We start from the raw sequence: 24,600 nt of genomic DNA, 5'->3' as shown, positions 1-24,600 counted from the left end.
CTCTGGGCTTGTGTGCCAGTCCTGAGCGTGCCATCTCTCTCACAAATAGTGGGCCATAGAAAGCCTATTAATTTTTTTGCTTGATTTGGGTTCCAAAATCTACCAAAAAAAATCACTAACTCAATCAGTGGGTGATTAATATTGGCCTCTGGGCTTGTGTGCCACTCCTGACTCCTGTGTGCGTCATCTGTCACTCAGTGGGCCCTAGAAAGCCTATTTTTTGTTTTATTTGTTTTCTAAATTCTCCCTGAAACAATCATTTTATTTTCTTTGGTTTCTAAATTATTCCTGAAAAAAATCATTTTTTTTGTATTTTTTTTTTCTCTCAAGTCTCCCTGAAAAAAAAAAAAAAAAAAAAATCTGTGGGAGATTCATATTGCCCCTTCTGCTTGTGTGCCAGTCTTGACTCCTGGGTGTGCCATCTCTCTCTCTCTCCCCAATTGTGGGCCATAGAAAGCCTATTAATTTTTTTGCTTGATTTGGGTTCCAAAATCTACCAAAAAAAATCACTAAATCAATCAGTGGGAGATTAATATTGGCCTCTGGGCTTGTGTGCCACTCCTGACTCCTGTGTGCGTCATCTGTCACTCAGTGGGCCCTAGAAAGCCTATTTTTTGTTTTATTTGTTTTCTAAATTCTCCCTGAAACAATCATTTTATTTTCTTTGGTTTCTAAATTATTCCTGAAAAAAATCATTTTTTTTTTTTTTTTCTCTCAAGTCTCCCTGAAAAAAAAAAAAAAAAAAAAAAAAATCTGTGGGAGATTCATATTGCCCCTTCTGCTTGTGTGCCAGTCTTGACTCCTGGGTGTGCCATCTCTCTCTCTCTCCCCAATTGTGGGCCATAGAAAGCCTATTAATTTTTTTGCTTGATTTGGGTTCCAAAATCTACCAAAAAAAATCACTAAATCAATCAGTGGGAGATTAATATTGGCCTCTGGGCTTGTGTGCCACTCCTGACTCCTGTGTGCGTCATCTGTCACTCAGTGGGCCCTAGAAAGCCTATTTTTTGTTTTATTTGTTTTCTAAATTCTCCCTGAAACAATCATTTTATTTTCTTTGGTTTCTAAATTATTCCTGAAAAAAATCATTTTTTTTGTATTTTTTTTTCTCTCAAGTCTCCCTGAAAAAAAAAAAAAAAAAAAAAATCTGTGGGAGATTCATATTGCCCCTTCTGCTTGTGTGCCAGTCTTGACTCCTGGGTGTGCCATCTCTCTCTCTCTCCCCAATTGTGGGCCATAGAAAGCCTATTAATTTTTTTGCTTGATTTGGGTTCCAAAATCTACCAAAAAAAATCACTAAATCAATCAGTGGGAGATTAATATTGGCCTCTGGGCTTGTGTGCCACTCCTGACTCCTGTGTGCGTCATCTGTCACTCAGTGGGCCCTAGAAAGCCTATTTTTTGTTTTATTTGTTTTCTAAATTCTCCCTGAAACAATCATTTTATTTTCTTTGGTTTCTAAATTATTCCTGAAAAAAATCATTTTTTTTGTATTTTTTTCTCTCTCAAGTCTCCCTGAAAAAAAAAAAAAAAAAAAATCTGTGGGAGATTCATATTGCCCCTTCTGCTTGTGTGCCAGTCTTGACTCCTGGGTGTGCCATCTCTCTCTCTCTCCCCAATTGTGGGCCATAGAAAGCCTATTAATTTTTTTGCTTGATTTGGGTTCCAAAATCTACCAAAAAAAATAACTAAATCAATCGGTGGGAGATTAATATTGGCCTCTGGGCTTGTGTGCCACTCCTGACTCCTGTGTGCGTCCTCTCTCACTCAGTGGGCCCTACAAAGCCTTTTTTTTTTTTTTTTTCCTAAATTCTCCCTGAAACAATCATTTCATTTTATTTGTTTTATAAATTCTTCTGTAAAAAATAATTTTTTTTTAAATTTTTTTTTTCTGAAGTCTCCCTTTTAAAAAAAACAAACACAAATCAGTGGGAGATAAATATTTACATTTGCGCTTCAGTGACAGTCCTGCGTGTGTGCCATCTCATTTGTTGCCAACAACAACAGAGTGTGTAACATTGTGGCTGATTTTCGTTGTGGTCTCACCCACCTGTAAAGGGGTAGCTAAATCATACTGAAGTTATAGCTCACCGTGTAAGTTGTGTGACAGCAACAAATACCGTTCGTTTGGTAACGTTTTTAAAACAATGAGGAAGTCTGGTGGAAGAGGTCGTGGCCGGGGGCGTTCATTGTCAGCTGGTAATGAGGGTAGTGGTAGTGGTGGAGCATCAGCTGGTCGTGGGAAAAAAAATATTGCACCTAAGTCTGGAGCTGTGGAGCCAGGTTCGTCGTCTGGCTACACAAGGCCTCGAACGCTCCCTTTTCTGGGAGTAGGAAAACCGCTTTTAAAGCCGGAGCAGCAAGAGCAAGTTTTGGCTTATCTTGCTGACTCAGCCTCTAGCTCTTTTGCCTCCTCTCGTGAAACTGGTAAATGTCAAAGCAGCGCGTCGTTAGTGGATGTTCACGGTCAGGGACAAGTCGCTTCCTTGTCCTCTTCAGCAAATACAACAACAGAGAAGAATGCAGCAGGCGACACAACGGGTTACTCCATGGAGCTCTTTACACATACCGTCCCTGGCTTAGAAAGTGAAGCAGTTAACAGTCCATGCCCATTACAAGTTGAATCTGACATGGAGTGCACTGATGCACAGCCACAGCCAGACTACTATCCTGGTCCTTTGACTCAGACCACAACATTGCCATCGCAGGGTGCTGATCAAGAATCAGACCCTGATGAGACTATGTTGCCCCATCACGAACGCTATACCACCGACCGACACGGTGACACAGACGAAGTTGCACACGAGCTACAAGAAGAGGTAATAGATGACCCAGTTCTTGACCCCGATTGGCAGCCATTGGGGGAACAGGGTGCAGGCGGCAGCAGTTCTGAAGCGGAGGAGGAGGGGCCGCAGCAGGCATCAACATCGCAACAGGTTCCATCTGCCGGGCCCGTATCTTGCCCAAAACGCGTGGCAAAGCTAAAACCTGTTGGAGGACAGCGTGGCCATCCGGTTAAAGCTCAGTCTGCAATGCCTGAAAAGGTATCCGATGCTAGAAAGAGTGCAGTCTGGCATTTTTTTAAACAACATCCAATTGATCAGCGCAAAGTCATCTGTCAAAAATGTTCAACTACCTTAAGCAGAGGACAGAATCTGAAAAGTCTCAATACAAGTTGCATGCATAGACATTTAACCACCATGCATTTGCAAGCCTGGACTAACTACCAAACGTCCCTTAAGGTTGTAGCACCCTCGGCCAATGAAGCTAGTCAGCAACGCAACATCCCTTCCGGCAGTGTAGGGCCACCATTTTCCGCACCACCTGCAGTATCTGTGCAGGTTTCTTTGCCAGGCCAAAGCCGTCAGGGTCAGGGAATCACCAGTTTCGTAGTAGGAAACACTGCATCTAGGGCACCGGTGGCAACAATACCATCTCCCACCGTCTCTCAGTCTGCCATGTCCACCGGCACCCCCGCTAGTTCCACGATCTCCAGCTCTCCAGTCCAGCTCACCCTACATGAGACTATGGTTAGAAAAAGGAAGTACTTAGCCTCGCATCCGCGTACACAGGGTTTGAACGCACACATAGCTAGACTAATCTCGTTAGAGATGATGCCCTACCGGTTAGTTGAAAGCGAAGCTTTCAAAGCCCTGATGGACTACGCTGTACCACGCTACGAGCTACCCAGTCGACACTTTTTTTCCAGAAAAGCCATCCCAGCCCTCCACCAGCATGTTAAAGAGCGCATCGTCCATGCACTCAGGCAATCTGTGAGCACAAAGGTGCACCTGACAACAGATGCATGGACCAGTAGGCATGGCCAGGGACGTTACGTGTCCATCACGGCACACTGGGTAAATGTGGTGGATGCAGGGTCCACAGGGGACAGCAAGTTTGGGACAGTTCTGCCTAGCCCACGGTCTAGGAAACAATTGGCTGTAGCCGTTCGCACCCCCTCCTCCTCCTCTTCGTCCTCCTGCAGAAGCGAGAGCTCGTCCACAGACCGCAGTCGCACAACCACTCCATCCGCAGCTGCCACTGTTGCACACCAGGTCTCCCATTATGGGGCAGCTACTGGCAAACGTCAGCAGGCTGTATTGGCTATGAAGTGTTTGGGCGACAACAGACACACCGCGGAAGTTCTGTCTGAGTTCTTGCAGAAAGAAACGCAGTCGTGGCTGGGCACTGTAGATCTTGAGGCAGGCAAGGTAGTGAGTGATAACGGAAGGAATTTCATGGCTGCCATCTCCCTTTCCCAACTGAAACACATTCCTTGCCTGGCTCACACCTTAAACCTGGTGGTGCAGTGCTTCCTGAAAAGTTATCCGGGGTTATCCGACCTGCTCCTCAAAGTGCGTGGACTTTGCTCACATATCCGCCGTTCGCCCGTACACTCCAGCCGTATGCAGACCTATCAGCGTTCTTTGAACCTTCCCCAGCATCGCCTAATCATAGACGTTGCAACAAGGTGGAACTCAACACTGCACATGCTTCAGAGACTGTGTGAACAGAGGTGGGCTGTTATGTTTTTGTGGGAGGATACACATACACGGGCAGGCAGTAGGATGGCAGACATGGAGTTGTCAGGTGTGCAGTGGTCGAAGATTCAAGACATGTGTCAAGTCCTTCAGTGTTTTGAGGAATGCACACGGCTGGTTAGTGCAGACAACGCCATAATAAGCATGAGCATCCCCCTAATGCGTCTGCTGATGCAAAGTTTGACGCACATAAAGGATCAGGCGTCTGCAGCTGAGGAAGAGGAAAGCCTTGATGACAGTCAGCCATTGTCTGGCCAGGGCAGTGTACAGGACGAGGTAGCGGGCGAAGAGGAGGAGGAGGATGATGGGGATGATTATATTTTTAATGAGGAAGCTTTTCCGGGGCCACTGGAAATTGGTGGCGCGGCAAGGCCGGGTTCTGGTTTTTTGAGGGACACAAGTGACGTGGATTTGCCTGAAACTGCCCCTCAACCAAGCACAACCGCAGATTTGAGAACTGGAACTTTGGCCCACATGGCGGATTATGCCTTACGTATCCTCAAAAGGGACACACGCATAACTAAAATGATGAATGATGACGATTACTGGTTGGCCTGCCTCCTTGATCCTCGCTATAAAGGCAAATTGCAAAATATAATGCCACATGAGAACTTGGAACTAATATTAGCAACCAAACAATCAACTCTTGTTGACCGTTTGCTTCTGGCATTCCCTGCACACAGCGCCCGTGATCGTTCTCACACGAGCTGCAGGGGCCAGCAGACCAGAGGAGTTAGAGGGGCAGAAATCAGAAGTGGCGTTGGCCAGAGGGGTTTTCTGACCAGGTTGTGGAGTGATTTTGCTATGACCGCAGACAGGACAGGTACTGCAGCATCAATTCAAAGTGACAGGAGACAACATTTGTCCAGTACGGTTACAAACTATTTTTCATCCCTTATCGATGTTCTCCCTCAACCGTCATTCCCATTTGATTACTGGGCATCAAAATTAGACACCTGGCCAGAATTGGCAGAATATGCATTGCAGGAGCTTGCTTGCCCGGCAGCTAGTGTCCTATCAGAAAGAGTATTCAGTGCTGCAGGTTCAATACTAACAGAAAAAAGGACTCGTCTGGCTACCCAAAATGTAGATGATCTAACCTTCATTAAAATGAACCACAACTGGATTTCGAAATCTTTTGCCCCACCTTGCCCGGCTGACACCTAGCTTTCCTATGAAAAGGTCTTGCCTGTGGACTATTCTGAATGCCTTTTCCAATCTCGTAATTTTCAGCACCTGATTGTCCAGCATACGACATGTCCAGCACCTCACTAAATGGTCAAACTCCCCACACGGGGCCGTGGTATCGACACTTGGCGACAGCACCCGTGAGAGTGCAGTTTGTCTGAAGAGGTGGGTGAGCCCGCTTTTGGTCGACGGCACTGCCACTGGGCCCCTCCTAGTACAATAAAGTGTCTCTGGCGGTGGTGGTGCGCACCCAACGTCAGACACACCGTTGTAATATGAGGGGCCCTGGGCCTGTACCGCCGGCCACAAGACAGTTTCCCCCCACCCCAGCTCAAACAGTGCTCTACCACTTGCAAAATTATCTCACAGCTCCACCAATGTTTAGTCTATGCGCTGACATCCTTCAATGCCTGCCACTGACAATACCATTGTATTGACATTTTTGTTATGTTAGGCCTTCGATGCCTGTCTGTGGTCACTCCTTCCACTAGGCCTCCACTGACCACACCACTGCTGCCCGTGTACCCCTGGAACCAATTTAAAATTGCCTACAGCCATGTGTTATTATTTTAGGCCTTCGATGCCTGTCTGCGGTCACTCCTTCCACTAGGCCTCTACTGACCACACCACTGCTGCCAGTGTACCCCTGGAACCAATTTAAAATTGCCTACAGCCAGCCCAATTTTTTTATTTTAGGCCTTCGATGCCTGTCTGCGGTCCATTCTTTCAACTACTACTACACTGACCAGGTCACTGCTGCCCGTGTACCCCTGGAACCAATTTAAAATTGCCTACAGCCATGTGTTATTATTTTAGGCCTTCGATGCCTGTCTGCGGTCACTCCTTCCACTAGGCCTCCACTGACCACACCACTGCTGCCCGTGTACCCCTGGAACCAATTTAAAATTGCCTACAGCCATGTGTTATTATTTTAGGCCTTCGATGCCTGTCTGCGGTCACTCCTTCCACTAGGCCTCCACTGACCACACCACTGCTGCCCGTGTACCCCTGGAACCAATTTAAAATTGCCTACAGCCATGTGTTATTATTTTAGGCCTTCGATGCCTGTCTGCGGTCACTCCTTCCACTAGGCCTCCACTGACCACACCACTGCTGCCCGTGTACCCCTGGAACCAATTTAAAATTGCCTACAGCCAGCCCAATTTTTTTATTTTAGGCCTTCGATGCCTGTCTGCGGTCCATTCTTTCAACTACTACTACACTGACCAGGGCACTGCTGCCCGTGTACCCCTGGAACCAACATCAGAAAATATAAAAATAAGTATTTTGCTTACAAAAAAAGAAAATACTGGAGAGATATCAAATGCAGACATTTTAACATTAAAAACAAACACACAACTAAAATCTGGTACAGTACTAAAAATGGCCACCAGCTACAATTACTTTCTCCTGCAAGTAGTTAACTGAAAGGTTTTTTAAATTGAAAACACAGATATGGCATCCACCGAGTGTTGTCCTGTCACGTCTTCTTTATATTATTGCCGAGAAGATGCAAAACAATGAAAATAATAAAATCATTAATTACCAAAATAATAGAGAAAGTCAACACCACATTGCAAATAAACATTCATTCCAAATAAAGAAGCAGGGCGCGTCCGAGGGTGAGTATATACCTAATAAGAATATAATCACCCTCGGACGCGCAATGCTTATTTCCAACAGCCTTCCTTCCTAAGAATCAGCCCTTCCGTGGTGTAGAGAGACGTTGTGTTACACTCCAAGGTGTTCCCCAGGTTGCCTTTCCTGAGCTTCGATCTTCCGGCTCTCTTTTAGTAGTTCTTGGAAACTACACTGCATTAGGCCTACAAATTGGGTATGGGGTGGAGAGAGATGGTGTGTTACACTCCAAGGTGTTCCCCAGGTTTCCTTGCCATTGCTTCGGTCTTCCGACTCTCGTTTAGTAGTTGTAGAAAAGTACACTGCATTAGGCCTACAAAATGGGTATGGGGTGGAGAGAGATGGTGTGTTACACTCCAAGGTGTTCCCCAGGTTTCCTTGCCATTGCTTCGGTCTTCCGACTCTCGTTTAGTAGTTGTAGAAAAGTACACTGCATTAGGCCTACAAAATGGGTATGGGGTGGAGAGAGATGGTGTGTTACACTCCAAGGTGTTCCCCAGGTTGCCTTTCCTGAGCTTCTATCTTCAGGCTCTCATTAAATTGTGGTTAAATGGAACAACTGCATTTGGCGTACTAGTTGGTTTGGGGCCTACTATCGGTGTCTGCCACTCCTTGCTGTTCTCCTGGTTTCCTGTCCTGAAATTCCATTTTCAGGCTCTCGTTAAGTAGTTGTTAATGTTAGACTGCATTTGGCCTACTAGTTGGGTTGGGGCCTACTATCGGTGTCTGCCACTCCTTGCTGTTCTCCTCCACTGAACAAAGCTGTGCCGCCTGTTTACTACGGTTGCCAATTTTGAACTGCATTTCGACTACTTACTGATTTGGCCCTACTCTCTGTGTCAGCCTCTCATTCCAGTTGTCCTCCACTGCAATGCCCCCTGGTTATTCCTGTGTTACCAATTTTGAACTGCATTTAGCCCACTTTATTCTTTGGGCCTATATCTGTGTTTCCACTTCATCGTGCCCATTGCCCAGCCAGTGATAGATGAGTCTGCTGGTACATTGACCCATAACGCAACATTCCCCGTGCATGCTACACAACAACATTGAAACCCTGCTGAAAGTCAGGTTGCTCTTCCCGCATACCATACCACCTTACACGGGGACAAAGAGGAAGGTGCAGATGAAAGTGCAGGTTCTTTCATCAGGTGGGGGGAGGAATACTAGTTGGCGACGTCACTGGCACAGGGCCTCTCATAGTACGCAAAAGTGTTGCTGCCGGTGGGAGGCGCCCCCGCCGTGCAAACACACCGCTGTACTTTGAGGGGCCCTGTGCCAGTGCCAATGCCAACAAGTGGGCCCCCCCTGCTTGCTCAGGATCACAGCACTTGCAAAGTTGAAATACTTACCTCTCCCTGCTCCACTGCCGTGACGTGGTCCAGATTTCCTGGGCCCACTAATTACTTGAACCAGCCCTACCCCACACAACTTTAGCCAAATGACCCCCAATTTCAAATGCCTTCCAATTATTATAAGGTAAATTACGCTTGACAAGCTTCATTAAGAAGAATGGATGGTTTTGACATTAAAATGGGCACTCTAGGTGTTTTCCTGGCCCCCACTCACTGCCGACTATGCTGCCCCATTGACTTGCATTGGGTTTCGTGTTTCGGTCGATCCCGACTTTACGTCATAATCGGCCGATTTCACTCGACCCGACTTTTGAGATAGTCGGGTTTCGCGAAACCCGGCTCGACTCTAAAAAGGTCAAGGTCGCTCAACTCTAGTCAGGACCCCACACTATGATACGTCTCTTTTGGGTATGTCTGCTGAGTAAGCACTTCTTATTACTTGGATCTAGCTTTTCTATTCACCCATCTTACTCCTTCACCATGTTTACCTATGCCCTTACAGTGTTTGCTCCACTAATCCTCTCTCTCCTTCCCTATCACAAACCCAAGCAATCTCTAACCTAATAATCATCTCCCCTTCCCTCTTACCTCCCCACCTGTCCTCCTCTGCTGACCTGCTCCTTAACCTCAAATCTGTCCTAAGAAAACAAGTCGGCAACTCTTTCTCCCACCTGCTCTCCCTTTCTCTGCTTTTCCTCACTGCTGGAGACATATCTACCAACCTGGGACCCCCACAGCTCATACCTCCCACTCCTACCCCCTCCTATCGCTCCCTATCTAATATGAACTACCGCAATCTTTCCAACATAAAACCCGTGCCCCTGAAGCCCACCCCCTTGCCCCCTCTCCCTGGAGCACTCTGGAATGCCCGCTCAATCTGCAATAAGCTTCACGTGTTTCACGACCTTTTTCTCTCTCGCAATCTTGCCTTCCTTTGCCTCACAGAAACATGGCTAACACCCTCTGACACCGCCTCCCCTGCTGCACTGTGTTACGGAGGCCCCCACTTCACCCACACCCCTCGACCCGGCAACACACATGGTACATAGTTATTATTAAGGTTGAAGGAAGACTTTAAGTCCATCTAGTTCAACCCATAGCCTAACCTAACATGCCCTAACATTTTGATCCAGAGGAAGGCAAAAAAAAACCATATGGCAAAGTGTAAGCTTCACATTGGGGAAAAAATTCCTTCCCGACTCCACATACGGCAATCAGACTAGTTCCCTGGATCAAGACCCTATCGAGGAATCTAGTATATATACCCTGTAACATTATACTTTTCCAGAAAGATATCCAGTTCCCTCTTAAATTTAAGTAATGAATCACTCATTACAACATCATACGGCAGAGAGTTCCATAGTCTCACTGCTCTTACAGTAAAGAATCCGCGTCTGTTATTATGCTTAAACCTTTTTTCCTCCAAAAGCAGAGGATGCCCCCTTGTCCCTGTTTCAGGTCTATGATTAAAAAGATCATCAGAAAGTCTTTGTACTGTACCCTCATATATTAATACATTAAAATAAGATCACCCCTTAGTCTTCGTTTTTCCAAACTAAATAGCCCCAGTAATAACCTATCTTGGTATTGCAGACCCCCCAGTCCTCTAATAACCTTGGTCACTCTTCTCTGCACACGCTCTAGTTCAGCTATGTCTTTCTTATACACCGGAGACCAGAACTGTGCACAGTATTCTAAGTGTGGTCGAACTAGTGACTTGTATAGAGGTAAAATTATGTTCTCCTCATGAGCATCTATGCCTCTTTTAATGCATCCCATTATTTTATTTGCCTTTGTAGCAGCTGCCTGCCACTGGCCACTGAATATGAGTTTGTCATCCACCCATACACCCAGGTCTTTTTCATTGACAGTTTTGCCCAGAGTTTTAGAATTAAGCACATAATTATACATCTTATTACTTCTACCCAAGTGCATGACCTTACATTTATCCCTATTAAAGCTCATTTGCCATTTATCAGCCCAAGCTTCTAGTTTACATAAATCATCCTGTAATATAAAATTGTCCTCCTCTGTATTGATTACCCTGCAGAGTTTAGTGTCATCTGCAAATATTGAAATTCTACTCTGAATGCCCCCTACAAGGTCATTTATAAATATGGTAAAAAGAAGAGGGCCCAATACTGACCCCTGTGGTACCCCACTGCTAACCGCTACCCAGTCCGAGTGTGCTCCAATAATAACCACCCTTTGTTTCCTATCCCTGAGCCAGCTCTCAACCCACTTGCACATATTTCCCCCTATCCCCATTATTCTCATTTTATGTATCAACCTTTTGTGTGGCACCGTATCAAAAGCTTTTGAAAAGTCCATATACACTACATCCACTGGGTTCCCTTGGTCCAATCCGGAACTTACCTCTTCATAGAAACTGATCAAATTAGTCTGACATGAACGGTCCCTAGTAAACCCATGCTGATACTGGGTCATGAGGTTATTCCTCTTCAGATACTCCAGTATAGCATCCCTTAGGATGCCCTCCAGGATTTTACCCACAGTAGAGGTTAAGCTTACTGGCCTATAATTTCAGAGTTCAGTTTTTGTTCCCTTTTTGAATATTGGCACCACATTTGCTATACGCCAGTCCTGTGGTAGACCCAGTTATTATGGAGTCTTTAAAGATTAAAAATAATGGTCTATCAATGACTGTACTTAATTCCTGCAGTACTCGAGGGTGTATCCCATCCGGGCCCGGAGATTTGTCAATTTTAGTGATTTTTACACGATTCCGCACTTCCTGCTGGGTTAAGCAGGTGACATTTAATTGGAAATTTTTATCACTAGTCATTTTGTCTGCCATGGGATTTTCTGGTGTAAATACTGATGAAAAAAAGTAATTTAGCATATTGGCTTTTTCCTCATCCTCATCCACCATTTCACCCAGACTATTTTTAAGGGGACCAACACTATCATTTTTTAGTTTCTTACTATTTATGTAGTTAAAGAATATTTTAGGATTATTTTTACTCTCTCTGGCAATGAGTCTCTCTGTCTCAATCTTTGCTGCCTTGATTTGCCTTTTACAGAATTTATTTAATTGTTTGTATTTATTTAATGCCTCCTCACTACCTACTTCCTTTAATTCTCTAAATGCTTTCTTTTTGTCACTTATTGCGCCCCTTACAGCTCTATTTAGCCATATTGGTTTCCTCCTATTTCTGGTATGTTTATTCCCATACGGTATATACTGTGCACAGGTCCTATCCAGGATGCTAATAAATGTCTCCCATTTTCTTTGTGTATTTTTGTGTCTCAGGATATCGTCCCAGTTAATTGCACCAAGATCCTCTCTCATCCGTTGGAAATTTGCCCTCCTGAAGTTTAGTGTCCTTGTAACCCCTCTATTACACATCTTTTTAAAGGATACATGAAAACTTATTATTTTGTGATCGCTATTTCCCAAGTGACCCCCAACCCTTACATTTGCTATGCGGTCTGGCCTGTTGGTTAATATTAGGTCTAGCAGTGCCCCCCTTCCCTTTTTGTTGGGTCCTGAACCAGTTGTGAAAGGTATTTGTCTCTCATAGTTGTCAAAAACCGATTACCTTTGCTGGAACTGCAGGTTTCTGTTCCCCAATCTATTTCAGGGTAGTTGAAGTCCCCCATAATAATGACTTCCCCTTGAGTTGCAGCTTCATCTATTTGCTTTACGAGGATATTCTCCATTGCTTCCATTATTTTTGGAGATTTATAACAAACCCCTATCAGTAATTTATTATTTTTTCCCCCCTCCCCTTATCTCCACCCACAGGGATTCTACATTTTCATTAAATTCACCTATATTATCACGCAGGATGGATTTTAAGGATGATTTTACATATAGACCCACCCCTCTCCCTCGCTTATCTGCACGGTCATTTCTAAACAGCCTATAGCCCTGCAAGTTAACAGCCCAGTCATGGCTCTCATCCAGCCATGTTTCAGGTATCCCCACCATATCATAATTATGCTCCAACAACATTAGTTCTAATTTGTCCATTTTGTTGGCGAGGCTTCTGGCTTTAGTATACATGCACTTGATGTTCCTCTCTGTACCTCTATTTCTTAAATTATTAACTGTTCTAACCCCACCCCCCATGCCACCGTGGAGGAGTGAGTCTTCTCCTTTATTCTAACTGCACCTTTAACCCAATCCCACCTCTACCCTCCCTTATCCTCTTCTCTTGTGAAGTCCATTCTGTCCGCTTCTACTCTCCCTCAAACCTCCAAGTGGCCATCATATACCGACCTCCAGGCCCAGCCACTGCCTTTATTGACCAATTCTCCACCTGGCTTCTTCACTTTCCCTCTGCTGACATTCCCACCATCATCATGGGTGACTTCAACATCCCCATTGATACTCTTCAGTCAACAGTCTCCAAACTTCTGTCCCTTATCTCATCCTTTGGACTTACTCAGTGGTTCTCCGCAGCCACCCACACAGATGGACATACATTAGACCTGGTATTCACCCATCTCTCCTCTCTATCTAACTTCACCACCTCCCCTCTCCCTCTATCCGACCACCACCTGCTCACCTTCTCATCCCTGTCCTCCTCACCGGTTATCCATGTCCAGCAAAATGCGCACACCCGCAGAAACCTTGGACACCTAGACGCCCACACACTCTCTGACTCTATCCTACCACTGGAATCCATATCTTCACTCCATGACACAGACACTACCACTGCTTTCTACAATGCCTCTCTTGCATCAGCTATTGACACAGTTGCCCCTCTCGTCCATGGCAGAGTGCGACACATAAATAGACAACCTTGGCACAATAACACCACTAAAAAGCTCCGGCAAGTGTCCAGGGTTGCGGAGCGGCGTTGGAAAAAAACACACCTGCATGACGACTTCACTGCATTCAAACAGGCAACACTCGCTTTTAAATCTGCTCTCACCTCTGCTAAACAGGCCTACTTCACAACCCTCATATCTTCCCTATCCTACAACCCCAAACAGTTATTCAAAACCTTCAACTCCCTCCTTCGCCCCCCCACTGCCCCCTCCAACCTTCCTCATCTCTGCTGAGGACTTTGCCACACACTTTAAAAATAAGAATGACCAAACAAGGCAAGTCTTCATTGTTCAACCACCACAACCTTTGTATACCAGACCAATACCCAAACCCCATAATTTCCCTATCCAATATCACCGAAGGGGAGCCTAATTGTCTCCTCTCCAAATCGCACCTCACCACCTGTGCACTCGACCCCATCCCATCCCACCTCCTCCCCAACCTCACCTCCACACTTATCCCATCTCTAACCCACCTCTTCAACCTATCACTATCTTCTGGCACCTTCCCTTCTACTTTCAAACATGCCACAATCACGCCTATCCTTAAAAAGCCAACCCTCGATCTAACTGCTATGTCCAGCTATTGCCCAATATCACTGCTCCCATTCGCTTCCAAATTCCTGGAGCACCACATCCTCTCTGAACCTTCCTCCCACCTCTCATCTAACTTGCTCTTTGACAATCTACAATCTGGTTTGCACCCCCATCACTCAACTGAGACAGCCCTGACCAAAATCACTAATGACCTACTTACTGCCAAAGCTAATGGACAATACTCTGTACTCCTCCTTCTAGACCTGTCCTCTTCTTTCGACACAGTTGACCACTGCCTCCTACTACAGATCCTCTCCTCCTTTGGCATCAAAGACCTCGCCCTATCCTGGATCTCCTCGTACCTTTCCAACCACACATTCAGCGTCTCCCACTCCCACACTACCTCCTCATCCCATCCTCTCTCTGTTGGAGTCCCCCAATGCTCTGTTCTAGGACCCCTACTCTTCTCAATCTATACACTTGGCTTGGGACAACTCATAAAGTCCCATGGATTCCAGTACCACCTTTATGCTGATGACACTCAGATCTACCTCTCTGGCCCAGACGTCACTGCTCTGCTGTCCAGAATCCCAGAGTGCCTATCAGCCATATCCTCCTTCTTCTCCTATCGCTTCCTCAAACTCAATGTGGACATATCTGAACTCATAATCTTTCCTCCATCCCATAGATCTTCCTTACCTGACCTATCTATCGCAATCAATGACATCGTGCTTACCCCTGTACCGGAAGTCCACTGCCTCGGAGTAACCTTCGACTCTGCCCTGTCCTTCAAACCTCACATCCAAGCTCTTTCCATCTCCTGTCGCCTCCAGCTCAAATAACATCTCCAGAATCCATCCTTTCCTCAACCATCAATCTACTAAAATGCTTGTGCATGCCCTCATCATCTCCTGCCTTGGCTACTGCAACATCTTTTTCTGCGGCCTCCCTGCTAACACCCTTGCACCTCTCCAGTCCATCCTTAACTCTGCTGCCCGACTAATTCATCTCTCTCCTCGCTACTCCTCTGCTTCCCCCCTCTGCAAATCTCTTCACTGGCTCTCATTCCCTCAGCTTATCCAGTTCAAATTACTAATACTGACCTACAAAGCCATCCATAACCTGTCTCCTCCATATATCTCTGAACTAATCTCCCGATATCTTCCTTCACGTAATCTCCAGTCCTCCCAAGACCGCCTTTTCTCCTCCACACTTATTCGCTCCTCATCCAATCGCCTCCAAGACTTCTCACGAATATCCCCCATCCTCTGGAATTCTTTGCCCCAACACTATCAACCACATTCGGATCCTTCAGACGGAACCTGAAAACCCACCTCTTCAGGAAAGCCTACAGCCTGCACTGACCCCGCTTGCCTCCTCATCACTACTGAAACTACCGCCTCACCAATGCCGGAGCTGCAGCAACCCTCAACCTATTGTCTCCTTCCCCATAATCCTGTAGAATGTAAGCCCGCAAGGGCAGGGTCCTCACCCCTCTGTATCAGTCTGTCATTGTTAGTTTGTTTATTGTAAGTGATATCTGTAAAGGTACCTTCACACTGAACAACATTACAACGATAACGACAGCGATCTGTGATGTTGCAGCGTCCTGGATAGCGATATCGTTGTGTTTGACACGCAGCAGCGATCAGGATCCTGCTGTGACATCGCTGGTCGGAGCTAGAAGGCCAGAACTTTATTTCGTCGCTGGATCACCCACTGACATCGCTGAATCGGAGTGTGTGACGCTGATCCAGCGATGTCTTCACTGGTAACCAGGGTAAATATTGGGTTACTAAGCGCAGGGCCGCGCATAGTAACCCGATGTTTACCATGGTTACCATTGTAAATGTAAAAAAAAAAAAAAAAACACATACTCACACACACTACTGAGAGGCACAGAAGCAGCCATCTGCAGACCGGACATAACCGCAAGAGAAGTATGCTGCCTTCCAGGTGCGATGATCAAGGATGTGACTGATAGGATACCAAAGCTCTTCAGCTCCAAGGACGTCCACCCATTTCTTCTGATACATGTTGGCACCAATGACACGGCAAGGAAGGACCTACCGACAATCTGCAAGGACTTTGAAGAGTTGGGGAAAAAAGTAAAGGAACTGGATGCACAGGTAGTTTTTTCTTCTATCCTTCCAGTAGACGGGCATGGCACCAGGAGATGGAACAGGATCCTTGATGCGAACAACTGGCTAAGACGATGGTGCAGACAACAAGGATTCGGATTCCTGGACCACGGTGTGAATTACTTGTACGATGGACTCCTCGCCAGAGACGGACTACACCTCAACAAACCTGGGAAACACACATTCGCCAGAAGACTCGCTACACTCATCAGGAGGGCGTTAAACTAGAAGAAGAGGGGACGGGAAGAAAAACATTAGACTCGAGCAAAGAAGACCCAGGAAAACATACTCAGAAGGGAGGTAAGAACATTTCTAAAACAATCCACAGCAAGGAGATTGGAACAAAACAAAATCCTCTAAACTGCATGCTCGCAAACGCCAGAAGCCTGACAAACAAGATGGAAGAACTAGAAGCAGAAATATCTACAGGTAACTTTGACATAGTGGGAATAACCGAGACATGGTTAGATGAAAGCTATGACTGGGCAGTTAACTTACAGGGTTACAGTCTGTTTAGAAAGGATCGTAAAAATCGGAGAGGAGGAGGGGTTTGTCTCTATGTAAAGTCTTGTCTAAAGTCCACTTTAAGGGAGGATATTAGCGAAGGGAATGAGGATGTCGAGTCCATATGGGTGGAAATTCATGGAGGGAAAAATGGTAACAAAATTCTCATTGGGGTCTGTTACAACCCCCCAAATATAACAGAAATCATGGAAAGTCTACTTCTAAAGCAGATAGATGAAGCTGCAACCCATAATGAGGTCCTGGTTATGGGGGACTTTAACTACCCGGATATTAACTGGGAAACAGAAATCTGTGAAACCCATAAAGGCAACAGGTTTCTGCTAATAACCAAGAAAAATTATCTTTCACAATTGGTGCAGAATCCAGCCAGAGGAGCAGCACTTTTAGACCTAATACTATCTAATAGACCTGACAGAATAACAAATCTGCAGGTGGTCGGGCATCTAGGAAATAGCGACCACAATATTGTACAGTTTCACCTGTCTTTCACTGGGGGGACTTGTCAGGGAGTCACAAAAATACTGAACTTTAGGAAGGCAAAGTTTGACCAGCTTAGAGATGCCCTTAATCTGGTAGACAGTGACAATATCCTCAGAAATAAGAATACAGATATTAAATGGAAAATGTTTAAGAACATCCTAAATAGGCACTGTAAGTGGTTTATACCTTGTGGGAATAAAAGGACTAGAAATAGGAAAAACCCAATGTGGCTAAACAAAGAAGTAAGACAGGCAATTAACAGTAAAAAGAAAGCATTTGCACTACTAAAGCAGGATGGCACCATTGAAGCTCTAAAAAACTATAGGGAGAAAAATACTTTATCTAAAAAACTAATTAAAGCTGCCAAAAAGGAAACAGAGAAGCACATTGCTAAGGAGAGTAAAACTAATCCCAAACTGTTCTTCAACTATATCAATAGTAAAAGAATAAAAACTGAAAATGTAGGCCCCTTAAAAAATAGTGAGGAAAGAATGGTTGTAGATGACGAGGAAAAAGCTAACATATTAAACACCTTCTTCTCCACGGTATTCACGGCGGAAAATGAAATGCTAGGTGAAATCCCAAGAAACAATGAAAACCCTATATTAAGGGTCACCAATCTAACCCAAGAAGAGATGCGAAAGCGGCTAAATAAGATCAAAATAGATAAATCTCCGGGTCCGGATGGCATACACCCACGAGTACTAAGAGAACTAAGTAATATAATAGATAAACCATTATCTCTTATTTTTAGGGACTCTATAGCGACGGGGTCTGTTCCGCAGGACTGGCGCATAGCAAATGTGGTGCCAATATTCAAAAAGGGCTATAAAAGTGAACCTGGAAATTATAGGCCAGTAAGTCTAACCTCTATTGTTGGTAAAATATTTGAAGGGTTTCTAAGGGATGTTATTCTGGATTATCTCAATGAGAATAACTGTTTAACTCCATATCAGCATGGGTTTATGAGAAATCGCTCCTGTCAAACCAATCTAATCAGTTTTTATGAAGAGGTAAGCTATAGGCTGGACAATGGTGAGTCATTGGACGTGGTATATCTCGATTTTTCCAAAGCGTTTGATACCGTGCCGCACAAGAGGTTGGTACACAAAATGAGAATGCTTGGTCTGGGGGAAAATGTGTGTAAATGGGTTAGTAACTGGCTTAGTGATAGAAAGCAGAGGGTGGTTATAAATGGTATAGTCTCTAACTGGGTCGCTGTGACCAGTGGGGTACCGCAGGGGTCGGTATTGGGACCTGTTCTCTTCAACATATTCATTAATGATCTGGTAGAAGGTTTACACAGTAAAATATCGATATTTGCAGATGATACAAAACTATGTAAAGCAGTTATTACAAGAGAAGATAGTATTCTGCTACAGATGGATCTGTATAGGTTGGAAACTTGGGCTGAAAGGTGGCAGATGAGGTTTAACAATGATAAATGTAAGGTTATACACATGGGAAGAAGGAATCAATATCACCATTACACACTGAACGGGAAACCACTGGGTAAATCTGACAGGGAGAAGGACTTGGGGATCCTAGTTAATGATAAACTTACCTGGAGCAGCCAGTGCCAGGCAGCAGCTGCCAAGGCAAACAGGATCATGGGGTGCATTAAAAGAGGTCTGGATACACATGATGAGAGCATTATACTGCCTCTGTAGAAATCCCTAGTTAGACCGCACATGGAGTACTGTGTCCAGTTTTGGGCACCGGTGCTCAGGAAGGATATAATGGAACTAGAGAGAGTACAAAGGAGGGCAACAAAATTAATAAAGGGGATGGGAGAACTACAATACCTAGATAGATAAGCGAAATTAGGATTATTTAGTCTAGAAAAAAGACGACTGGGGGGCGATCTAATAACCATGTATAAGTATATAAGGGGACAATACAAATATCTCGCTGAGGATTTGTTTATACCAAGGAAGGTGATGGGCACAAGGGGGCATTCTTTGCGTCTGGAGGAGAGAAGGTTTTTTCACCAACATAGAAGAGGATTCTTTACTGTTAGGGCAGTGAGAATCTGGAATTGCTTGCCTGAGGAGGTGGTGATGGCGAACTCAGTCGAGGGGTTCAAGAGAGGCCTGGATGTCTTCCTGGAGCAGAACAATATTGTATCATACAATTATTAGGTTCTGTAGAAGGACGTAAATCTGGGGATTTATTATGATGGAATATAGGCTGAACTGGATGGACAAATGTCTTTTTTCGGCCTTACTAACTATGTTACTATGTTACTATATTACATTCCGGTGCCTGTCACGTCCCCCGGCGTCCACTTTCCTGCACTCCTCCTGCATCCTGTGTCAGTGCCGGCCGGCCGTAAAGCTCTGCTTTATGGCCGGCGCTTACACAAGATGCAGGAGGAGTGCAGGGAAGCGGACGCCGGGGGACGTGACAGGCACCGGAATGTGAGTATGTGGTTTTTTGTTTTTTTTTACATTTACAATGGTAACCAGGGTAAACATCGGGTTACTAAGCGCGGCCCTGCGCTTAGTAACCCGATGTTTACCCTGGTTACCCGGGGACTTTGGCATCGTTGGTCGCTGGAGAGCTGTCTGTGTGACAGCTCTCCAGCGACCACACAAGGACTTTCCAACGATCACGGCCAGGTCGTATCGCTGGTCGTGATCGTTGGAAAGTTGCTGAGTGTGACGGTACCTTAACTTGTATGTAACCCCTTCTCATGTACAGCACCATGGAATCAATGGTGCTATATAAATAATAATAATAATAATAATATTAGTTGTGATTTACGTTGATCATTTTTAGGTTTTATTGTTCTCAACACATTCCACTATGTAGTAAATAAAGATTTACAACTGGAATATGTCATTCAGTGATAACTAGGATGTGGGATTTTAGTGTTCCCTTTATTTTTTTTGAATAGTGTATTACAAAATATTGTCAAAAGTATCTTAATTTTTATTTTATTTTTCTATTACAGACACAATGACTTTGCCCTACAGATCAGAAGGCTACATAATAACCGACTGTCAAAAATTAATTTGCGGAATATTACTACTACAAGGACTAACTTAGATAAGCTTAAAACTGGTCATGTTGGAGCTCAGGTACTTAATATTATACAATATTTTAAATTATTACATACAATTTTTATATTAATTACAATATAAGGAAAAATAATTTTCTGCTCAGGGTGTGTACATTCCTATGTGTACAAACTATCATATACACACTTGGTTTCTATACCTTGAGAAAGGTCCAGGGCAGAAACACATTAGTATTCATAAAAAAAGGTTTTGGAATCCAAAGGCTCTTGATTCCCTAAACGTACCAGCTTTCAATTTTGCCATTACACCTCTGGAAGAACCTTTTCCTCCTGCCACGGGTGGGGGAGGAGGGGCAGCAGCAGAAGCTTTCCACGCCTTTATAGTTGTTGTGCCTGTACACAACACCTTTGATTCCATCTTTTCCACCTATCCCTTACAAGACGGTTCCCTATTGTGTACGCTTTTTTCTCTCTCCAGAGCTTCTCAGTACACACACATTGTCTTTTACACACCTATTTACTTTTTTTATTTTAAAATAATTCAAGACCTTTTTAACCAATTACGAGCATAGAACATGCTGGTACGTCCTATGCCTGCTCTCTGACTTTGATTTGGCTCACATGCCGAGTATGCATCTTTCAGGACTGATGATTGCTGAAGTATTAAGCCATCATCTGCCTCTAACAACCATGGGTGGAGCGGAGCTTCACCCATGACTGTTAACATGTTAAATGGTGCTGTCAATCTCTGGCATGTAACACATGCTGGCAGGGGACACGTCATTCCACACGCCCATTGGCAAGCGTGTGACGTGATCGCGGGGCTTTGATCGGTTGCAATGATATCCAGAGGTCTGCTAAAGACCCCTGTGCCTATCATGATGGTACTCCTGTGAAAACCAGCCTGTGTCTGATGTTCAAAAGAGACAGTGATTTTAGCTATACAGCATCTTCATTGACAATCTCTCTGCCGTTTTTGCCACGGCTCCTGTTTTGTTTTCGTACTTTAAACTTGACTGGAAAGTGGCTTGAAAGAACGAACTGCCTAAATAATGAACATGCTATTTCTTTTAACTGTTTCCCATCTTTCAAAGCCTGACACGGTTAAAAGAAATGACAAAAGATGGAGGAAAGACAGGGTAAGTTACTTTTACATTGCTATTCAGGCAGATTTCAGAGAGAATCCCCCTGAAAAAGACATTGTTTGTGTGGCACCCCAGGAGTCCGGTTGCCACAATGGCATTGCCTCCCTCACAGTGGGTGATGTCAGGCCTGAAGCAAGGAGGGATCCCTTGGCCAGGTATACACAGCATGCAACACAGTTCCTGCGCCGGGCCAGCAGGGGGAGCCTGAACCCGACTTCAGGGGAGGTGCTCTCTCTGGTCAGGAGGAGGAAGTTAGTTTGGAGTTTCAGTCAGTCAGTGCTGGGGACTAGAAGAGTGAGGAGCTCGTCCCCAGACTAGAGTTGCAGTCTGAGTCAGAAAGAAAGAGAGAAGTATAGGAAAGCTTGGGAAGAAGAGCTGTGACCACGCTCACACCAGAGCTCAGCGCTAGAACTGGACACCGGAGTCTGTGGCTGCAGGGAACCAATCTTCACAGCAGCTAAATCCGGAGGGCAGGCGATTGCAGATCCCCTGGCCCCATCACACACCTGAAGGCACAGCAGCAGGTTAGAGCCCGGAGACGCCACAAGGGGCGACACCTGTGAAAGGCTCAAGCTGCCTGCCATGCGGGTAATGTTTTCTGTCAGACAGTGAGAGGAACATAGAAACGAGCTTAGCTTTAGGCAGCAAGGACCTCAGAGAGAGAAGCGCAGAAAGGAGACCTCCAACCTACCTTGCTGAGTGGATCCTTAGTTGGTTCAGGCTGCCTGGACCTCCATTGTCATCTGTAACCAGTGCTCCGGTCTGCACCTCTATACATGCAGTAAAGATAAAGGAAACAACAACTCCGCTGTGTCCTCAGATTTGTTTGCTACACCATCTGTCCTTCATTATAACCACCGTCATCATCTCATCACTTATACATACAGTTGCCCTGGGTTCAGGGCCGGCGTTGGGGGCAGACAGACCAGGCAGCTGCCTGGGGCCCCTGCTCCCCCCAGAGGTCGCCAGCTAGCGGCAAGTCACGCAGCCGCTATGGGGCTCCTGTGAGGCAGGGGGGCCCGCCTGCCACCAGCGCCGACTCCCCTGCCGCATTGAACTATATCGGCGTCTGCCGGTACAGTTCAAAGCAATTATGGAGGAGAGAGTGTCACCTGACACTCCCTCTCCCATCATTCCCCGCTTTGCCTCTGACACTGCGGATGCGCATCATCGTGCACTCACTGTGTGTCAGGCAGTGCGGCGGCAGCCGCCGACACAGGAGCAGGGAGCAGCGCGGGCATGAGGAGAGGTGAGGAGCTTGTGGGTTTTTTTTACTGGACTGTGGGGCCATTCTCGGGAGGAGAGAGGAGGGGAGTGAAGGGGGGATGTGGACTGTGCTATATACTACTGTGTAGGCAGTGCTGTATACTATTGTGTGGGCTGTGCTGTATACTACTGTATGGGCAGTGCTGTATACTACTGTGTGGGCAGTGCTATATACTACTGTGTGGGCAGTGCTGCATACTACTGTGTGGGCTGTGCTGCATACTACTGTGTGGGCAGTGCTGCATACTACTGTTTGGACAGTGCTGCATACTACTGTTTGGACAGTACTGCATACTACTGTGTGGGCAGTGCTGCATACTACTGTGTGGGCTGTGCTGCATACTACTGTGTGGGCTGTGCTGCATACTACTGTGTGGGCTGTGCTGCATACTACTGTGTGGGCTGTGCTGCATACTACTGTGTGGACAGTGCTGCATACTACTGTGTGGACAGTGCTGCATACTACTGTGTGGACTGTGCTGTATACTACTGTGTGGGCAGTGCTGTATACTACTGTGTGGGCAGTGCTGTATACTACTGTGTGGGCAGTGCTGTATACTACTGTGTAGGCTGTGCTGTATACTACTGTGTGGGCAGTGCTGTATACTACTGTGTGGGTAGTGCTGTATACTACTGTGTGGGCAGTGCTGTATACTACTCTGTGGGCTGTGCTGTATACTACTGTGTGGGCTGTGCTGTATACTACTGTGTGGGCTGTGCTGTATACTACTGTGTGGGCAGTGCTGTATACTACTGTGTGGGTAGTGCTGTATACTACTGTGTGGGCAGTGCTGCATACTACTGTGTGGGCAGTGCTGCATACTACTGTGTGGGCTGTGCTGCATACTACTGTGTGGGCTGTGCTGCATACTACTGTGTGGGCTGTGCTGCATACTACTGTGTGGACAGTGCTGTATACTACTGTGTGGACAGTGCTGTGTATTACTGTGTGGGCTGTGCTGTATACTACTGTGTGGGCAGTGCTGCATACTATTGCATGGGCTGTGCTGCATACTACTGTGTGAGCGGTGCTGTATACTACTGTGTGGGCTGTGCTATATACTACGTAGCTGTTCTATATACTACGGTGTAGGCTGTGCTATATACTACTATGTGGGCTGTGCTATATACTATGGGGGTATAGGGCTGTGCTATATACTACTATGTGGGCTGTGCTATATACTATGGGGGCTGTATACTCTGTGTGGGCTGTGCTGTATACTACTGGGTGAGCTGTGCTGTATACTACTGTGTGGGCGTGCTGTATACTACTGTGGGCTGTGCTATATACTACATGGCTGTTCTATATACTACTATGTGGGCTGTGCTATATACTATGGGGGTATAGGGCTGTGCTGTATACTACTATGTGAGCTGTGCTATATACTATGGGGGCTGGATACTACTATGTGGGCTATGCTGTATACTACTGTGTGGGCTGTGCTGTACACTACTGTGTGGGCAGTGCTGTATACTACTGTGTGTGCAGTGCTGTATACTACTGTGTGGGCTGTGCTGTACACTACTGTGTGGGCTGCGCTGTATACTACTGTGTGGGCTGTGCTATATACTACTGTGTGGGCTGTACTATATACTATGTGGCTGTTCTATATATTACTATGTGGGCTGTGCTATATACTACTATATGGGCTGTGCTATATACTATGGGGGTGTAGGGCTGTGCTATATACTACTATATGGGCTGTGCTATATACTATGGGGGTATATTCTACTCTATGGGGGAGGCTGTGTTATATACTATGTGGCTGTGTTATATATTTGGGGGGGTACATTATACATTATACTCTATGGAGGAGGCTGTGTTATATACTATGGGGGTCTGCATTATATTCTGTGGGGGGCTTTATTAGATTTTATGAGGGATGATTGCATCATACTCTTTGATTGGGCTACATTATATTCTATGGGGAGGTGGGCTGTATTATATTTTGTTCGGGGCTACAT

General features: G+C 45.6%; 1 protein-coding gene across 2 annotated transcripts in view; it reads left to right on the top strand.

Annotated features, from left to right (window-relative positions):
- The window catches only part of LOC138649626 (dipeptidase 2-like), a 438,600-nt gene that overhangs the window by 124,947 nt on the left and 289,053 nt on the right, over positions 1 to 24,600 (top strand). For both annotated transcript variants that reach the window (XM_069740170.1, XM_069740169.1), the window contains exon 3: positions 20,159 to 20,285. In XM_069740170.1, coding sequence (XP_069596271.1) covers positions 20,159 to 20,285 — 127 coding nt within the window. The remainder of the gene's footprint in view (positions 1 to 20,158; positions 20,286 to 24,600) is intronic.

Source organism: Ranitomeya imitator, chromosome 9 (genome assembly GCF_032444005.1).
Source record: "Ranitomeya imitator isolate aRanImi1 chromosome 9, aRanImi1.pri, whole genome shotgun sequence".
In the NCBI taxonomy this organism is placed as follows: Eukaryota; Metazoa; Chordata; class Amphibia; order Anura; family Dendrobatidae; genus Ranitomeya; species Ranitomeya imitator.
The sequence above is the reverse complement of the archived record's forward strand: the minus strand, read 5'-3'. Positions and strand labels throughout refer to the sequence as shown.